Source organism: Leuciscus leuciscus (genome assembly GCF_965113295.1).
Source record: "Leuciscus leuciscus genome assembly, chromosome: 5".
Lineage (NCBI taxonomy): Eukaryota > Metazoa > Chordata > Actinopteri > Cypriniformes > Leuciscidae > Leuciscus > Leuciscus leuciscus.
In genome coordinates this window covers 32,625,643-32,646,815 of record NC_138729.1, presented here as the reverse complement: position 1 = coordinate 32,646,815, position 21,173 = coordinate 32,625,643, and the positions used below count along the sequence as shown (strand labels likewise).

Here is a 21,173-nt window from a genome sequence, read left to right as displayed (position 1 = left end):
TAGCTGCCACCCAGTTTTGTGTAGATGCATCTCCTTATGTGATGCAGAGTCTGGATAGGTTGAGTAATCATCTCTATTTACTCAACCGCCATTACGTCAAATGAGCTTATAAGTAAAAATGTCATTTTACCGTTTCCTCTGAAATCTTAAATAAAAAGATTTTGATGTTGCACAATGCCACACGACAACATCTCTGAGTTAATTTCATTATCTACATTGAGATATTTCAATTTTTTTATGCAAATATACTCTTGCATTTTGAGATCACACTTTTGTGAACATTTTTACATATCATCAGTCTAAAACATTGCTCTAAGTTTGACAATGCCATGCTAAAAGCAGTAAAAATTAGAAAAATAACCACAGTCCAGCACAGCGCTCTTCCACCCTTGCTCTGAACTCTGTTCCCGTTGTTGGTTCAACAGGAAGTGGTCTTGTAATAGGAAGGTAGTTTCTCAACTAGATTTTCACTGATACCTTTCGATCTTTTGACGCAAAAGCAAAGTTTGGAATTTCAGCCACCTATCAACTTCAGACAAGGAAGGAAGATGACGAAAACTTTGCCGTCCTTTGATTTGCTGCACTTTTATTCAACTATTGTGTGATGCAATTGTGCTTTTATTGCATGCAGAATGCCTTACGTGGTCAGAAAATCACATCTGATGTTATCTGAGCTAAGCTTTATTTTTACCCCTTATGACTACAAGGGAAATCCCAGAGCCCAAAAGTTTAGAACTTGCACAAACATCCTATAGTCCCCCAATTAAAGTCTGATCTCACAGCCACATATGCATAACATTTATATGCTTAGATAAATGTAATTTCTTTGGTAAGAAGTCTGTCTGTTTAAGCATAAGTGTGGCACTGATGTGGTAAGTTGTGTCACAGGGGAAATCAGTGTCTTCTCAGCAAAACACAGGTAATAGCCCAGTACCTGGTACTTTCCACAATTCTTAAAAACCATGCACACTAGGTAGAGTGCGGAGGGAATAAGGATACATTGGAAGTGGTGTATGCTGACTGTGGTCAATTTCCCCTGTATCTGCTGTTGATTTAACATGGGGTTTGGATGTGCATGGGTGTGTGTCAGCCCTGTCTCAGCAAGGGGACACCTTCTGCCCCTTTAAATGTTTATCAACTTCAGTCTACTCTGGAATGTTTGTAACTCAGTCACTGGAATGGTGCTAGTGTTAATTCAGCAGAATTCATGCTTTTGAGTGTCAGGCAGGTCTGCATTTTATATGTGGGGCAAAAAGATCAAAGACAATTTCTCTTAACCTCTAAACCACACAGGAAATGCTTTACTTGAGAGCCTAAGGAAATCCCCCAGTCTTTTTTATGTATTTCTCATAATTACCTATTAGGCTAAACTCACCTCAAAATGTTTTACGTAGAATTTGACACTGTTGCACCAGAGTAGCACATAAACATAGCTCTCTTATAATTCAGGTGAATCTTGATATTGTGTAAGAACTCATAAACATGTATGACAAACAGTTGACATGTTAATGAATTAGGTGTTTAAAAGTGCACGCAAATGGTTTAAGTTTTTTGTCGCTTGTTCTTATTGTGTTTTGATGCTGGAGGCATTTTGCTGTGACGCTATGATGACGCACCTGTGTTCGCGGCAATTTTGCTCAAATGCTGCAGGTCATTGTTTTTGGTTTAATTTCCTTATTTATTATTTTTTATATTATTATGATTAGTAATTTGGTCGATTGCGTAAAATAGCGGATTATACACTCAACGGGGGACATGTAGAATACTGAAATGACACTCATTGTTAGTGTATGTAATTTTAATCACATTTCTCAAAAGTCCTAGGCTATTGATTCTTTACACGTACAACTATTAATTAGCAACAAATCAAAAAACAAACACAAATAATAAACAAACACTGACTGCACCTTTAAGTATGTAAAGTTAGAAACGATAAAAGTTTAAGACGCATGCACGCGCGCACAATCTTTCCGCTGATTGTCCGTGGTAGGCATTGCGTAACCGTGCGTAACTCACTCTATCCCACCGGATCTGTATGCTTCCTCCTCCTCCTCCTCCTCCTCCTCCTCCTCTTTCTTCTCAGGAAGTGCAGCCGCTAGTCTGAAGAGAGGCTACGGACTCCCGCTCTCGCCGTACAGAGCGACTCGCGCGCCATCCATCGCGATGCTGTGCCTTTTGCAGGCACCTGTGAACGACATACGCCAGTAACAGATGAAGGGTGAAGAGGATGCGCTGGAAGCAGCAGGCTGTTTGCGGGCAGCAGGGAGACGCAGCGGCATCATCCTCATCCTCAGCATCAGCAGCAGGGCGCTCGGTTAGCGCCCACCCCCACTCACTTCGTCTTTTCCTCCCCCCCTGCAGAAGCATGCTTGCGTGAGGGATGAGGCTGGAGACAGGGACATCAGGCCAGAGCTGCGGCCTTCTTCTTTTCACAAGAGCCGGGCTCGCCATCATCGCAGCAGCAGCAGCAGCAGCAGCAGCAGCATCCGCCAACGCTTTGCCATCATCACACCAGCATATTTGGTAGGCAGCCTATCTCTCCTCTTCTGCTCGCCGTTTTTGCATAAGAAATGCAGGCCTGCCATGGTCATCCACTCAACCCCACATCAGTAGCCATGGCAACCACATCCTGTTAATAAGCGCTTTTTCACCCCCCCGCCCCCCATGTCTTTCTGTCTCCGGAGCGCAGGCTTATTTTCCTCTTCGTTTTTTTTTTTTTGTAGTAAAGATATTATATTTGTTGTGATTTAGAGCTCTTAGAGCTCAGTTAGTGACACTATTATAATCATTATATTTTACTCAGACACATTGTGTTCAACCCATCAAGATGAATCTGATTAGCTCCAAAATCATATTTTTCTTCAATGTAAAATGATATAATGAACCTAAATACTTATAGCTGACATGAGCTGTAACATGCATTTAATTATTTTATTTTATCTAGTTATTTTTCGTATGCATGCCGTTTTTATGATCTCTAATTAAATGACAAACTATATTTGTACTGTAAAAAAACTAAGGATGATTTAAAATGAACTAATCAATAATGTGAATTAGTAAAACACTAAACATTGAAATCAAAATATATTTACTTTTTCTTATGCACACATATTCATTTGAACCTAAAATCCTGATACTGATAAACACTATACTACATATTATGCATCAACTTTTCATGTATTCAGCTCCTGTTGCCCAAAATTTATAAATGGACGTTTCAGATTTTTAAAAGTTTAATGAGTGATACACTCTAATAACATTATGCTAGTGGTGAAAAAAAAAGAAAAATTGTTAAAGGAAAATGTAAAGGCTTAATATATCAAACAATTCATCATTATATACACAGTTGCTCTGATGGAGCAAATAAACACAGCTTTAAACAAAATGATCCATGCACTCATTTCTATTGGTTATATAATAATTTACATACATAATATAAGGTTACATATTTTTTTCAATGTAGAAAATTCTGAATTAATCATAATATGACAGAAATGACTAGAAAGTCACTTACTTTACAGAATTGGTCATTATAATGAAGATACAAGTGATTGGTAACTTAAATGGTTACAATGAACATCTTTATCTTAAGATAATATCTTACATCTTGTGGTTTAAAAGGTGCAAAGAGAAAATAATCTTGCTTGGCTTACGTGACCTTTGACCCCCAACACACTGTGTTTGCAGGTCAGTGAGCAGATCCAGGAGCATGAGCAGGAAGCTGTGCGGCGTGAGCAGATGTCAGGGTATAAGCGCATGCGGCGGCAGCACCAGAAGCAGCTGATCGCCCTGGAGAACAGGCTAAAGGCTGAGATGGATGAGCACAAGCTCCGGCTGCAGAAGGAAGTGGAGACCCAGGCCAATAACACTTACATTGAACTGGAGCGGCTGGCCAAGAAGCAAGCTGCACAACTGGACAAGGAGGTGCTTGCTCCTACTGTACTTTACACATAGTAGAGAGGGTTATGCAAAGTTTACAAGATGTCAATTTTTTTCTGTAAGTTGCTACTGTGAACATGCAGTGGGGTCCAAAAGTTGAAGACCACAGTCAAAATTTGGAATGGAAAATCTCATTTGAACCTGGAAATTAACAGGAAGTTTTAGAATTGTGAAAAATGTGAAAAACAAATAAAGATTATGATGAAAAATTAATTGGAAATATTTAAGTTTTTCAGTATTTTCAGTATTATCAAATAAGCACATTTGTGACATTGATCACTTGAACTCCTTTGTACAGGTGATCAGATGTTCTTGCTTCCATTGAAGCTCAAGAATCTCTTTGGATCATCTCAAATCAACAAACTTGTGGAGTTCAAGCAGCTCGAGGCTGCTGTGATTTAAACAAAAGGTGAACATACTATGCAGTTCAATTTTCTTTAAATAATTTGTAATCAAAATAAACTGTAATAAATTATTATAATGCGAAAAGATTTTCACTAGTGGTCTCAGACTTTTGTATGCCGCTATATGTGGATTACATGAATTATTTTAAATAGATTTTTAATGAAATTACTTAGTTCAGTATGTTTATTCAATATAGCAAATCACCATGGTGACAAAATATTGTCAGTTTACTAATGCACAGCTGACCACAGTAAGCTTTTTGTGATACTTATCCTTCCTCTGCCCTACGTGATTAATTTGTAAATGAGTAATATTGCAAAACCAGATGTTATTTCATTTTGTCTCTCAAAAGACGAAGGCCTCGGCAGCTGAGGAGAAGAGAATCCAGCAACAGATCTTGGTCCAGCAGAAGAAGGAACTGACCACCTTCTTGGACACACAGAAAAAGCAGTACAGACTATGCAGAGAAAGAATGAAAGAGGTGAGATCAGGACAGTCAATGAATTCACAGGACACAGGACAAACCCCAAACCCAACTTTTAATGGATGGGCCCCACTCATCTGAGCCCAATGAGTATACCATAGACCAGTGGTTCCCAAACTGGGGTACGTGAGGTGCAAGGGGGGCATGCGAACAAAATGCTGTTTTGCTGTTAATTTAATTCTACCATTTAATTTAATTCTAAAATCTTTTGCGGTCAAAACCGACTGCATCCACACAAGTAGCGTGCATATGATAGGTTGCGTGCAGAGTATGCTGCCTTAGCAAATCGTGCTACATTACTGCCATTTAGCACTTACTAGCATGTAGAACAAATATAGACATTATGTAAGATACAAAAACATACCCTTGTGTAAGTTCTTGTTTTTAATTTTGATATTATATTATCTGAACAAGACTGCAATTTTACATGTATGTACAGTACATGTTTATATTATGTACATTTTAAAAACAGTATTGTTGTCAGTATTGTTTGCTCTATTTTGCAACAAAATAATAGTTCCAACAAAAGCCACAGCAGAACTGCAGCACACGGCGGTGTTTCGTGAACAAATCTGCGGCTTTGATCCCATTCATAATTCATAATTACAGCCACTTGCTTTGTTACTGAATGAATGAATGACTCGATGGCTCACTCATTAAGATAGTGACTTACTGTCACCTACTGTCGGTTTTAGTTTAATATTTAAAAGTATCACTTCGTTTTTACCATCATTGCATATTTCTCTATTAAACATGTTTTTTATTTAAAACAATATTTATTTTATAAAGGCATTTCTAAAGGTACATTTTTTTTTTACTGGAAAATCAATTTAAGGGGGCAAATATTGCGCATTAATGATGTGTTATTAATAAAGTTCATGAGGAACTCGTTCAGGTGATCTATCCAATCAGCACGAGAGGAGGCCTATATATACAGTGCAAATTTATAACAAATATATAACAAATTTAGTAGACCACCTGTCATAATAAAGAGAAAACAAATATTTTAGGAATCTGTCAAAAACTTGTTTAAAACTAAAAATGTTGTTGTCATTACTAGGCAAATAACTAACTGAAACAACTAAATAGTTTTTATTCACACATAATAACCAAAAAACTTCATATTTTGAATGGCGTCTTTTGGCTTGCATTCTTGCTGGCATTGTTTTTATGTACTTTTCCACAGTCTCTGTTGTTATTGACTTAAAGTAATAACTGAAATAGTTTAGTTGTTCCCAAAGACTTGCTTTTAATGAAACTTTTATGCGACCTATCTTTGAATCCACTAAATCCCAAATATGTTCATATAGGATTCAAGTCCGGACTTTGACTTGGCCAACTGTGATTAAAGAGCTTACACATACTGGTGGATTAACCATTACAGAAATAAAAAATTATTTCGGTAATCACTAATACTGTTAGTTTAGGGCAGCTGTGGCACAAACCTTACATTGAACAACAGTTTTCATGCATCGCTCCGCCACTCCTTACTATTGGCTGGTTCATGTCTCAGCCAGGGATACGGGGGGAGCACTCTGGGTTCGGGCCAAATTCGAGGTCGGGGACCTCCCCTCGGACAGCACGCCAAATATTTTTTCTGTCTGATTATTTGTAAGTGTGAACTCGTGAAATGGAAAAGGTGTAACTGCAGCCTAAGTGGAACAGAGGGGGTACACAGAAGGATGATAAATGCCTCAGGGGGTACACCACTCTAAAAAGCTTGGAAACCACTGCCATAGTTGTCACAGGGCCCTGAACAATGTCAGACTAATTGTTTCATATACTTGTAATAGGTGTAAGCCAAGTATATCATTCCATTGCCCCTTATGCCCTTATATTCGATTACCATGATTTTGCAGTAAAATATTACAGTAAGATATTTGTTTTTTCTGTATACATTAGGAAATGAATGAAGACTCTGATACACCAAAAGAGGAGAAACAGGAGCGCTTGTCACGGCATAAGGAAACAATGCAGCGCTCCCAGGCTGAGGAGGAGGCCCAGCTGTTGAACCAGCAAAGACTGGTTTATGAAAGGAGCTGCCGTGCTCTAAAAAGAAGAAGCCTTATCAAGAAGCATGAGTTTGAACAAGAGCAAATGCGGGAGGCAAGAAATAATATGAATCACCACAAAGAATGTCTCAAGCACATTCTTTTGTTCTTGTGAATTTTGAGGTTTCATTTAAACAGTAAATTTAAAAAATAAAAAAGTTTAAGCTTGTTTATTTAAGATTAATATTTTAAAGTATCTTATGTTCACCTCACCAAGGCGGTATTTATTTAAAAATAACAGTTTTCTATTTTAATATATTTTAAAATGTAATTTATTCCTGCGATGGCAAAGCTGAATTTTCAGCATCATTACTCCAGTCTTCAGTGTCAAATGATCCTTCACAAATCATTCTAATATGCTGATTTGGTGCTTAAGGAACATTTCTTATTAATAATGTTTAAAAGAATTGCGTTGCTCAATATTTTTGTGGAAACCATGATAATTTTTTTTCAGGATTCTTTGATAAACAGAACAGAAATCTTTTGTAACAATGTAAAAGTCTTTACTGTCACTTTTAAATGTATTTACAATCAATTTAATACATCATTGCTGAATAAAAGTATTAATTTCTTTAAAAAAAAACTGACCTCAAAGTTTTGAAAGGTAGCGTGCGTGTGTGTGTAGATTTTATATAGTGATATTTAGTGTTGATCAGAGCATTTGTGCTATTTCAAATCAGAAACCTGTTACATGTTATCCTTTTTTGTTGATGTCACACAAACTAATGAAATATTATTCATACATGACTTGCTCTTTGTGTTAAAGGAACTTAACAAGAAGAAGACACAAAAAGAAATGGAGCATGCGTTGATGATCAGGCAGGATGAGTCCACCCAAGAGCTGGAACAGCGGCATCTACATACCTTACAAAGGCTACGCTTTGAGCTGATGCGCCACCAGCATCAAACTGAGTTGGAGAACCAGGAGGAGTACAACAGTCGCCGGCAGAGGGAGCTACACAGAAAGCATGCACTGGAACGCCGACAGCAGCCCAGGAACCTTAAGGTAAACATTTTGTAAACCAACTTAAAATATGAAGTAAAAGGAACATTACATAATATAAATATAAATATAGAAATAGAATATGTAGCAGCTTTGGATGAACAAGTCACTAATTTAACATTAAAAGGATTTAAATGTATTTAAATATTAATGTTAAATGTTTTTCTCTCTTTGAAACAGTGGAAGTATACACAATAACACAGGATGAAAAACCTATTGTATTTAACCCTTGTATGATTATCTTTGAGTTTATCATCTTTTTACTCTTTTAATTCCTTTTATAACTTTTAATTTTCCTTGCTTTTATTTTGTGATTAATTTGATTCCTTTCTGTGTACAGCACTTTGAATTACCATAGTGTATGAAATGTGCTATATAAATAAACTTGCCTTGCCTTAAATTATTATCAAAAATGATACCTAAATAATCTCATCTCATTATAGACATTGGAGATGCAGATCAAAAAGCAATTCCAAGATACATGTAAGGTGCAAAACAAGCAGTACAAAGCTCTGAGGAACCATCAGCTGGAAGTCTCCCCGAAGAGTGACCACAAAGCCATCCTGAAGTCACTGAAGGAGGAGCAGACCCGCAAGCTTGCACAGCTGGCAGAACAATATGAGCAAAGCATTAATGAGATGATGGCCTCTCAATCGGTAAAGTACACAAGCAGCAGAGGAAAATTACGTCAAACCACACAATTTGTCCTCAGAATGTGAAGTCAGTTTGTGGCCTAGGTTATAAACTTCACCTGATTAATGTATTGAAACATATACTGCCAAAAAAAAAAAACAAGTGCATGATTTACTCGCTTGCAAATTTCACTAATTATTACAAAGAAACAGAATGTAACACATTTAATTAAATACAACATTTTGAAGTTGAAAGACTGAAATATAATTGTATTATGTACTCTAATAATCTTTTTTTATTTACAACTTTGAAACAGTAGGCTACAGGACTTCACTGAGCGTGTCAAAAATGGGAATGCATTTTTTTTTCCTTCACATTGCCTCTTTGGAATTAGAGAAAACCTGTTGAAACAGAAATGGAGTGTTTAATTGTTCTTAAACAAATGCTGTTTTCATATGCAGTCAAAATATGCTTTTTTAATATTCCCCTTATAGCTTCTGGCTAAAACCGTTTGAGTGGTTTCCCTCTAGTGGCTCTGCTAGGAACTGCTAAAATAGGATTTACAAATAGAATTTCCACAACCAAGCCAAAGTTTCTACTTACACCATTTGTCCAAATGAACACTGTTAAGTGTAATTTTGCTGCTTATATGCAATATTGCTTTTATTCAATATGGAATAGTATAGAAAATCTCAGTGTTTTAGATATATAGATTTATATATATAATTGGAGCATATCATTCTCTCAGTTACGTTTAGATGAAGAGCAGGAGGCTGAATGTCAGGCTTTAAGGCAGCAGCTACACCAGGAGATGGAGCTCCTTGATGCCTACCAGAACAAAACCAAGGCACAGCTGGAGGCCCAACATGAGCGTGAGTTGCAGAAGTTGGAACAGAAGGCGTCTTTGCGCCGGGCTCACTTGGAACAGAAGGTGAGCTGCTTTTTTATTTTATTTTTTATTTTTTATTTTTTATTAACCTCTGTAATTCATAGGATAGATTTGGCCATAACTGGTCAAACTGTGAACTGGTAGTAATAAAATGGAAGGAATCTTGTCTGAAATACTTCCCACACCTCTGTTCACAGATTGAAGAAGAGCTGGCCTCACTTCATAAGGAACGGACCGAAAAAATCAAGCATTTATTTGAGCGTCAGGAGCGAGAACTGGAGATGTTTGATTCAGAGAGTGCGCGGCTAGGATTCGGAAGCTTGGCCTCGTTTGACTTTCTCAAGGATGAGGCCAGATGATCCAACAGAGGTAAAAGGGACTGTTCAACACTGATGTCTTTGGACACATTGTGCCTGCACTGTCCCTGATTGTTGGATTTACCAAGATTATCCAAACAGTGACCATGCTGGATCAATATCTTATAACTCATATCGGCTGTGAGAACTTCACTGTATTTCTGAAAGGAGAAACTAAACAGCTACAAACTCAAAAGTGGTTTGGTGGTGCATCATTGAGCTCATAAACCAAGAAGAAATATCTAGACAAACTGACCTTTTCTCCATGCCATTGTCCCACTTTTGGTATTAAATTAGTAATTCAGGATATTTTAGTACAAGTAAGCACTTTGATATGTTGAGTACGATCCCATCATGTTAGGTGGAAATGAAGTGTGAAATGCCTTTGGTGTCATCAAAGGACATTGCGACTGTAGAATGTGTCCTGCGTCTTCACCGTGGCTATTAGCTGTTTTGTATGTATCACAGAGAATGTGACAACTGTTGATGAAAACTTTACGCAGAAGCAGATTTTGAAGCAGTGTCTGATTTTAAAATATGGTGAATTCATTAAGAGCTTTTAATTAATTTCATATTGTGGAACCCACGCTTTATTTCTTTTTACTTAGAAAAAGAAGAAAGAAAAAAAAAAAGAAAAAAAAATGTATCCATCGTTCAGTATCCTAAATTAATTGGCATTAGTTTTATCAGGATGTGGACTTATTACATTGAATCAGTTCTGTCAGAGTTACTGGTATTATTGCATGCACTTTAAAAGACAAATTCAGGTTGTGAAGTGGAGCATGAATCTGTCAGAGATTTTAGCCGTGTACAAATAAAAGTGGTCATACAGTTTTGTTTTCATGGCTATTGATACTGAACATAAGCTTTATCTTTGATATAAATACCCGCCAAATTGCCAAATGCCTTTAAGTTCTGTTGATGAATGTTTTTGTTTTCCTTATTTTGCACAATTTGTTGAATTGTGATTCATTCAATGTGGACTTATCACTGCTCTTGTACAGGGAAAATGTTGCAATTTGTGTTGTAAAAATTTTATATAAATATTTGTATATGATAACCTAAATAGGGTTTACATATGTATTGATCAATCATTGCCAACAAAGACCTATGGAACTCTTGTTCAGTGAAGGCAGAGGAATGCAAACTTATTTTTGTAAGTAAAATAGAAAGTAACTTATATTCTCATGCATCATGTGACAGCCTTCATGTCTGGTGGAGCTATAATGTGAACACCTCTGTGTAACAGAGTTCATGGCTTGCTGTCATTTAAGAAAGACACCACTCCAGCAATTAGTAGAAGGGGTTCAGTTGATTCTTAATTCACAAAAACATGTACTGTATAGGCAGATTTGTGGTGTGTAATAAAAGATTCTTTGGGCCTGACCAACTACTATCTTTTATAAACTCTGACCTTTCCCCTTATTATTCATGAGTGTCTCATAATGTTTTATCAGTGATCATTGAGATGCTTTCCTGCTGTCTTTTAGGGCTTCTTCTCCAACAAAGCCATTGTTAAAACTGCCCTTGCACAAATGAAGTGATGTTTTAACAAATAAACACAATGAAGTTTTGATTGGCTAGTAGCATGCTATGAAGTTTTGACTGGCTAACAGCATGCTGGGAAATATTGATTTGTTTCTTAAAAGTGATAAGAATGAATTTTAATAATTCATTAATTTATTTTGATTGCTGATGTTAACACAGCAGAAGATCTGCATTTCTGTGCATCTTCATGTGCGTACAGTTCGATATCTGACCTCATTATGCCCTTCAACGTGTAAGTAGGATTTTAAAAAAAAAACATCGTGTAAATCTCAATCTCAGTTCTTGTATGGCTTGCTCAGAAGATCACTTTAATAATAAAGATTGTACATAATAATAACAACAGTAATGATGATAATAATAAATATAGCTGCAAGCAGCAATTATCGGGGCCAAGTGCAAGAATATATATAACGTAACTAAAAATATGATTTAATGGATTATCACTTTCGACCAATAGGTGGCGCAATTACTAAATATATGTGGTGTGGGCAAAGTGAGGTTATAATGACACATACAAAGTTTGGTGTCAATATGTCAAGGCATTGCAGAAATAAAGCCTGAATAGTGTCAATGAATCAAATTTGCTGCTGCGGTATACAAAAAAGGTTTTGTCTATTGACACGAAATCCCAAAATTTTTGTCGGCACGGTCTGGAGATGATACGATTCGATTTTGGTGAAAATCGGACAAACGGTCTAGGATAAGTTCGAAAAAGTAGGTTTTAAAAGAAAAGAAAGATGCCGGACAGGAAGTTTGGCTGACTTTGGCAATTGGTATCTATGTTTTCGGCATAACCCAAGGAATCTATTAAGACCAGTGCCATTATAATAGGCAAATTTATTCAAAAGTTATTAGCATTTTTAGAAATTTTGTTATAACTTTTTTGACCACAAGGTGGCGCTGCCCCGGAACTTTTTGAGTACCTTCAATGCATGGTGCCGATGACTCATACCGAGTTTTGTAACGATAAGCTAATACGTTTATAAAGTATAGCATTTTATATCACGTCACATATCACAAGATATGAAAATATCTAATTTCATTTTGGAGTTATAGACATTTATATGTATAAACACATAAAAAATTACCCACACCTGACTTTGTTTGCATTTTCTTGCCACTTACTATTAATATTTGACATTTGGGCATTAGTACTTAGCCAACAACCTATGTTTCCAAACTTCCTACGGTGTTTTCGACTTGATCGGTCTAATGGTTTCGAAGATATTGGCAAATGTTTTAAGCGCTAAATCACAACGCTACACAAACCGTAAGGTGAAACCTAGCATATCTGGTAACATTGGACTTGGCAAGGATTCAGGAACCTAAGGAGATGAGTAGGTGGCGCTGCGCCAAAACACACCATGTTGCCTCAGGTCATGGTTGTGATGACATACCAAGTTTGGTCTGAATATACGATAAAGTGTTGTGGATATCCAGCCTTATGTCTGTTTTCACAAGCGCTACGTAAAATTAGTTTGCGCGGTATTCGAGAACGGTTAAAACGAATCAACATGAATTCCATAAATGTTTGTCGGCATGGTCTGAAGATGATCTGATTACATTTTCGTGACAATCGGAGCAACGGCCTAGGAGGAGTTTGAAAAAGTATGTTTTTCAGAAAATTCTAAATGGCGGACAAATTTTCATGACGGAAAATGACGTCAAAGGTGCAATCGAATCGTCTTGAGGAAAGGAATCAGGGGAATTTTTTTTTTTTTTTGCATAAGTTATTGCATAAACATGAGTGCAAATTTGGACAATTGGTGGCGCTAGAGGGATTGATTTGGAGACTCCAAATTTGCTATGTTGACAGATCAGACTGTCCTCTATCAGTGTGCCAAGTTTCATAAGTTTCCTGCAAGCGGGTCTATGGGCTGCCATAGACTTCCAGAGCAGAATAATAATAATAGTAATAATGATAATAATAGGAACGGGAACGGATACAATGCCTACGCATCTTCGGTGCTTGGCCCCTAATAAAGCAGATAGCAAATTCATTCAATATAAAACAATTCATTCGCACATTCACACAATATAAAACAATAAATTCTAATTTGCAGTCCCTCCATTGACCACAAGATGGTGACAGAAACAGAAACACCGACAAGGAGATCAGAACGCTCTACTTGGTATTTTTCTACTAAGAAATATTAAAACCTTTTTCAAAGAAAATATAACTGAAACGTATTATTAACAAAATACATGTAATTAGAAGTGTATTGTATATTTCCTTTTCACTACTCAAATTCAAATCAATATCTTGATATTAACTTGAACATTTGGGACAACTCCATCTGGAGAAAGTCTGTTTTCCCACTGCCATCAATTGCGAATGGCAGTGCTGGTTTAGCTCAAGGAGAGCTAGGCTTAACTCAGAAGTTTAGCGGTCTAGAAGTTTTTACACATATATCAGGTACGATGGGTTAAAATGGGAGGGAGGGATGTTTATTCCTATTAGAGGATTAAAGGTATTACAATTCCGTGTAGTAATGTTTCCAATTAAACAAACAACCTCCTGATATTTGGATCGAGAATGTTGCTATTTAAGCTCCCATTACGCCCCTTGGCAGAAGACTACTCTGTCTTCCCATTAGAAATGGTTTCTAGAGAGTAACATTCGCCATCCAGTTACACCTGTTGACCACACGAGGGATCACGCTAAGATTTCTAAATAAAGAAAGGTTGTATTTGATTCTCTTTTACAGTTCCAGCCAGAAGTTCTGATACACTGCATGTTTCTAATAATATGACCCTTTGATCTAAAGATTTATACTTAAGTGCTTGAAATTTAGACTTATTACAAATATAAAATTCATTTAATAATAATTAAATAATTAATTGGACAAGAGTGAAGAAAAAGCACACATAAAGGACCCATTACTTAAAAGAATCTAGTTTTGTGATTTTAATCCACTTCATAATAGCCATACTTAAAAAATGTTTGTCTTCACTATTATTCTAAAATGAGGATGACTGGTCTTTGTTTCCCCTTTGGGTCTACCTTAAACTTTCTTTAACATTTTCATGTTAAAGTGAGCAAATAAAAATTGCATTCAAAATTCAGAATAATAGTCTAAAATATAGAAAGTTGTTCGGAATTCATACACCCTTGTTATTAAAAAAATTAAATGACTCATGAGTCATAAAAAGTAATTATTTTAAACTGCAGCAGTTTAGAAACTATGAAAAGAAGAGTAATCTTTAAACTGATTAATTCAATACACAAAAAAGAAGCTACCATTAAATTAAACTATACGTTACCTTTAGTTTGGTTATCAAGAAAGTGAATTTATGAGGGCCTCAGACCTAATTTGTCATATAACACGTCTTGCTATTAATAATTTATTTGAAATAAATTATTTAATATACAAATATACAAAGCTCAAGACTGCAGTTAACTGCCAGGTAATTAGTTGGTGCTGATGCTGATCTAAGCTTGCAGCTGTTTGTTCGAACTCCCCTTATGGTCCATGTTAGCAGTTGGCATGGTCAGAAATAAATGTAGCTTTGACAGCGGAAACCAGATAGAGGAATGTGGGTGTCCGGTTTAGACGCTTTTCACGTGTCAGGACAGGAGTCGTTTGAATGGGGGCACTGCACCCAAGTGTCATAATTCAGGACCTTGTATGGAACACGACCAATATAAGCAAACCGATGTCTTGATGACTGTCTTGATAAAAAAAGTAATCAAACATTTATGGCTTAAAGAAAGTGTAGATGGAAAAGATTGTTCTTCCTATTGCAACCTTATGCAGCTGAATTATTCAGTTTGTGGATAATTTAAAATATTAATTTTGATTTAAAAAGTTAGAAATTATAACAAAGCAAAATTATTTATATGTATCAACTCTAAATGAGGGCTGATCAATGAGTTTTGACATTTCACGTGTTAAAACATTTAATGCACTTTTCTTTAATTTGTAAAATGTATTTTTTAGAACTCAAAACACAATATATGCTGTGTGTAAATCATGTTCTGCTTTATCTGTTTATTTTTGAGCTAAACACTATATCCCCTGAAGGTATTTAGGGCTGTGAGTGATGAGAAACTTGATAGTTGTTGGCTGTTTGTGGCTATCAATTATTGCTGTAGAGAAGCCTCGATGAGCTGCTGAACTCAGACTATTTACAGTTTCACAATGAGAGCTATTCCAAAACAGTTTAAAACACAGCAGGTGTGAAGTTGTCAACCTCTCATCTTAATGTGTTTTAAATGTTAAAGAGTCTTTGAAGCCAAGCTGCCTTGCATACTTCTCTAATGTTTTGGCACATTACTGACAGTACTTTCATACAGTTCATTCACTCTGAGGGCTGCAATGCAATGTAGGCCTGAATATACTTTACATACACAACTATGTACAGGTCATTCAAAATACTGTCCCTTACAAACATCTTGCCACTACCATACCTTGAGAATGTCTCACATATTTCTCCACTTTTTGTCTCATGAGATAAAGAAAAAAAGTGACTATATTTTAATTTAGTTTCAGGCAGGGTTGTAAACATTACTGACATTGACAACATTCAGAATAGCGTTTAATTTTTAAACGTATGTTTTCCCTTATATTTTTCTATAGGATTATTTACCATAATTGAACAAGGCTTGACCCCACCCTCTGAATTCCTTTTGAGCCACTTACATCGCACAGGCATATATAACATGTCCTGTAAGAGAAATGACCAAGAGAGCAAGTATATATATATATAGAACATGTTTCTGTAGACTGTTTGGCTCGGACAAGACTGAGCTGCAGGGCACAACAGAGCAGTCGTCACGGTTGGCATTTGGCAACATTTGCAGGAACGTGCAAATAGGATGCCAAGCAAGTTTTGAAACATTAAGGAAATGGCTCTGAATGCGGTAAAGACCTTAAAGCATAGCAGATTTAATTTCTTCAATAACATCCGACTTTTGCATGGAATGACAAATGTAATTTATTACTCAAAGCCAATTAGTGTTGAATGTATGATGGAAAAAAAATATTACAAAATAATATTTTTTTTTGACTACTAATTGGAAGTAAATATTGAACATTTAACTGTACTAATATATATATATATATATATATATATATATATATATATATATATATATATATATATATATAGTTTTTTTTTCAATTTCTTTGTAAAAACATGACATTTATTGAATACAAACATCATTGTGTCCCATGCAGGAAAAATTATACCATTTATGATTAATGCCTTTAAGTGGTGTATGGGGAATGTTGACACAGCAAACTTTTTTTTATGTTTTTTATTTATGAAAGGTTTTAGCAATATTTAAGCATGTAAGTCTATTGTGGAAATACATTTAGTAAAAGCTAAAAAATGGAAAAAGTAACCCAGACAGCATGGTAACATTGATTCAATGTTGAGTTTTGATCCAAATCATCATTTTGGTTGACATCAAAACTTCAATGTTTAAAGTGTGTTAGATCAGCATTGAAATTTTCATGAAAGGGAACAGCACGGTGAAGACAGTGACATTGAACTAACTTGATTCAATGCATGAACCTAAAATAAGTCTAGGTTTATGAGCACAAGATCTTGCAGGCATATCTGTGCAAAACACTACTGGGTGTTTCCCAATCAGTGGGGCGTTTCAGTTCATGATGGGCACTTTCAATGGTGTTACTTCATTTTCTCGAATACACTGGGGGTTTGGTTTAGGGGTGGGCCCTTATGATTTTAGCAAGTCTTTTGAAAAATGGTTGAAAAACACCAATTGTAGTTTGAAAATTGGCACTAATTGGTATACGCCCATTTTGGTTTTGCATGTGGGCTTCTCAGTAGTTAATTGATGCTTCCTTATTAGAGAGAAAACACAAGGTGCGTCCTATACGGAAGTCTTGTGTGTTTGACATGCATGAACTCTCTGAGTTTCAAACAATGGTCCATATAATGTATTTCTGTTTTTAGCATGCTTTTTACTTGCATTTTATTTATTGTTACTAAATATACTAACATACATTAATTTTCAAAGTAAGTAAAGTGTTGAAATAAATCACACAGATAGCATGGGGACATTGATACAATGTTGAGTTTTGATCCAAACCATAATTTTGGATGAGATTGACATTTCAGTGTTTAAAGTGTGTTGGATCAGCATTGACATTTTGATGAAAGCCAACAGCACACATGGGTGGAGACAGTGACATTGAACTAACAGTGCATGATTTGTAGTTTATGAGCACAAGTTCATCAGGCATGTATCTCTGCAGAACACTAGTGGGTGTTTCTCTATCAGTGGGGCATTTTCAAACCACAATGGGCATTTTCAACCGCTTTACCTGATTTGCTCTAATCCACTGGGGGCTTGGTTTAGGGGTGGGGTGGTTTAGCAAGTCTGTTGAAAAATGGTTGAAAAACATTTATTGTAGTTTGAAATTGGCCACTGATTGGTAAACGGCCATTTTGGTTTTGCATGCGCACTTCTCAGTAGTCTAATGCTTCCTCTTTAGAGAGAAAACATAGGTGCATCCTATACAGAAGTGTTGTTTGTTGAAGCACCTTACATACATGACTTCTCTAGCACATTTCAGATGGTGTATCTACCTTATTTCTCTCTTCCTTTGTTTTGTGTGCTTATTTGCGTATGATTTGTATTGTTACTCACTGTAATTAGATACATTAAAAAGTTATTAACTGTTTGAATAAAGCATCTATTTTTCTACATTCTTAAAAAATGCATCTTGCTTCAGTAAAGTTTACTAGTAATTTCCTGACTAAAGTTCTAACGTCATTTAACAGATTTCTTGAAGTGCTGGAGACATGAACATGAGCAAGAATGTTACACAGCCAACATAGCCCAGGATGTCTCGCATTCCTCAGTGCTTGCATGCAGAGCACATTGCTCCTTTAGGAGTGAAGGCAGATGAAGGTGGACAATAAAAAAAAAAAGAGAGAAGCACCCTCCTGATAATGCTGACATTGATTATACACAGAGTTGTTGTCGAAAGCATAATCACCTGACCTGGGACTTATCACTGCTTAATCAGATAATCATTCATATTCCTGAATCTGTATTCAATTTGAGAAATGTAACTGATTTCCATTCAGTTTAGCTTGTTTTCCCTGAAACACAATAACAAAAAACATCTTGTGTTTATTAAGAAAGTGACTGACATGGCTATTTTGTGATATTTAAAGAGATTAAGGTCTACATATGGTGAATCTGCAGCGTCAAAGGGATAGTTCAGCCTGAAATGAAAATTATGTCATCATTTATTCACCCTCAAGTTGTTCCAAACCTGTATGAATTTCTTTCTTCTGCTGAACACAAAAGATGATAGAGTGAAGAATGTTGGTAACCAGACAGGTTATCAACGGCCACCGTCAACTTTCTGGTTACCAACATTCTTTAAAATATCTTATTTTGTGTTCAACAGAAGAAAGAAACTCATACAGGGTTTGGAACAACTTGAGGGTGAGTAAATGACAACAGAAATTTCATTTCGAGCTGAACTATCCCTTTAAAAAAAATTTCATTGAAAAAAACAAAGTTCTTTTATTCTACAAGATAAACTTGTTACTTGAATGCTATGTAGTTTCAAAGAAAATGAACTGAGATATAGTTAATGGCTATAGCTCACAGGTGTTTGTTCCTCTTCATGAAGAGTTTAGCTCCAACCTGGAAGTTTTCATTGATCCTAATGACCTTGATTAGCTGCCTCAGGTGTGTTTAATTAGGGCTGGAGATAAAATCGGACATCCCTGCCATAGTGCTTTCTTTTGATATTGAAGCATTAATAGATTTTAGAAAAATAAATTAAATTAACAGAATTTAACAATACTATAATTTTAGTTAGAATATTTTGTGTTCATTGACTTTAAAAAAAAAAAGTGAATCATATTGTGTTTAGTATATTAACGTTCTTGAATGTGGCAACTGAATTGACTCGTTCTTGAGTAACAACCCAAAGGAAAAGAGGCAATAGTCTGATGAAGACAGATTTTTATAAAAACCTGAACTGTTGGACCACCTGTAGTAATCTTTTGTCCTATTTCTCCCCCTTTCTTTTTTTAAAGAATGATCTTTTAATATATTTTTTTTGTCGATTGATTGATTGAATAAAATAAATTGACTCAACTGCTGGAAATGTGTCATTTATATTTTAAAAGGTTTTCGCCAAATTTTGAAATGGTCAGGAATTTGTTGACGCAACATTGAAGTGTAGTTGAAATATTAATGTTGTTTCAACATTAACTTGGTACATCAGATGGCAACATTGGTTGACATTCCTTTTCAGTTGTATTTTCAGTGTTTCAACAAAATGTATTTAGAATCAATATTACCAAAGATTATTTTTGTTAATTTCAGTGTTAATTCAACAGCAGTGATGTAGATTCAACATCATAGTGTAACGGTAATTCAACAACATTACCATTGATTCTTTTTTGTTAATTTCAGTGTTGATTCAACAGCAGTGATGTAGATTCAACATCATAGTGTAACGTTGGTTCAACAATATTATCATTGATTATTTGAGTTAATTTCAGTTTTGATTCAGCATCGGTGATGTAGAATCAATCATAGTGTAATGTTGATTCAATAGCATTACCATTGATTTTTTGTTCAACATAGTTTCAACATTAACTGAGGGTGCAAAAGTGATGTTGATAAAATATCACTTTGTAATGCTGAATCAATACTATTACCGTTGATTTTTGGTTGAAATCTCAATATTATTTCAACATTAACTGAGGGTGCAAAAGTGATGTTGAAACAACATCACTTTGTAATGTTGAAGCAATATTAACACCATTGATTTGTGTTTCAAATCTGAACATTATTTCAATATTAACCAAGGGTGCAAAAGTGACGTTGAAACAACATCACTTTGTAATGTTGAAGCAATATTAACACTATTGATTTGTGGTTGAAATCTGAACATTATTTCAATATTAACCGAGGGTGCAAGAGTGATGCTAAAGCAACATCACTTTGTAATGTCATTTCAATGTAATCAGTGTTGACGCATCAACATTGACTCAACATTGTTTCAATGGTTACATGCTATCTGGGAACATACAACTAGAATTTCAATGGTATATGCCCATGCAAACTTGTTCTGGGTGCTTGCCAGCCTGGTCTCATTGTTAATACGTAGTATTAATACGTAATTTTCAAAGATAGAAAACGTACGTTTTATACGTTTGGATAGATGCTGAAACGTATGATATGGACGTATCTGCACCAATTAAACGTAACATTATTACGTTTTTACAGCTACAAAACGTTAAATATTTACGAATCTTTCATATCATTAAGATATCTGTATTTTACCTTTTACCGTTTTATAGATAAATGGAAGATCCCTTAACCCTACTCCCAAACCTAAACATAACGTTATACAGAATATAAAAAGGATAAAACGTAGAGATGTGTAGGGAAATGGCAATTTTATTAACAATATAGCATTAAAAGATTAGCATCTAATCCTACTCTACCCCTAAACCTACCCATAACAATTTCTTAAAACGACATAGGCTACAATTACGAAGAAAAACAACATAGGCCTACGTGTAATCGAAATAATTAATTTATTGCGAAAATGTCAAAACCGGTAACAAAAGTCGTTCACATGACGATGTGTTGCAGTCACAGTCCTCTCTGTCAGTATAATAGTTTTGAATGAGGTAAGTTATAGAGGAGAATTTAAGTTATTAATCCATGAAAATGTTAATCCGGTTTCGCTCTGTGTGAAGGCGCCATATAAACAAGGCGCGCGCGCTTCTCCATTTCAAACGTAGTTTACCGACTGAAATACGGCATGTCGCAATCTGTGGCGAGAGCCAATGAGCGTTTGATATCACTGCCGTAAAACATGTCGTAACGCTTCTTGAGGCGCAATTTTTG

General features: G+C 35.6%; 1 protein-coding gene across 1 annotated transcript; it reads left to right on the top strand.

Annotated features, from left to right (window-relative positions):
• The first annotated feature begins 2,025 nt into the window (after window positions 1-2,025).
• Window positions 2,026-11,355, top strand: taok3b (TAO kinase 3b). The gene is made up of 8 exons (XM_082169500.1): window positions 2,026-2,523; window positions 3,688-3,924; window positions 4,697-4,825; window positions 6,731-6,934; window positions 7,646-7,885; window positions 8,326-8,538; window positions 9,264-9,446; window positions 9,602-11,355. The coding sequence occupies exons 2-8, from the start codon at window positions 3,739-3,741 to the stop codon at window positions 9,761-9,763; spliced, it is 1,317 nt and encodes a 438-aa protein (XP_082025626.1). The 5' UTR covers window positions 2,026-2,523; window positions 3,688-3,738; the 3' UTR covers window positions 9,764-11,355.
• Window positions 11,356-21,173: the final 9,818 nt, after the last annotated feature.

Excerpts from the sequence above, each read along its gene's own strand:
- taok3b (XM_082169500.1), top strand. The coding sequence starts at position 3,739 with ATGTCAGGGTATAAGCGCATGCGGCGGCAGCACCAGAAGCAGCTGATC. Across the intron at positions 4,826-6,730 it reads GCAGAGAAAGAATGAAAGAG|GAAATGAATGAAGACTCTGA; the intron begins GTGAGATCAGGA and ends TGTATACATTAG. Across the intron at positions 8,539-9,263 it reads AGATGATGGCCTCTCAATCG|TTACGTTTAGATGAAGAGCA; the intron begins GTAAAGTACACA and ends TCATTCTCTCAG.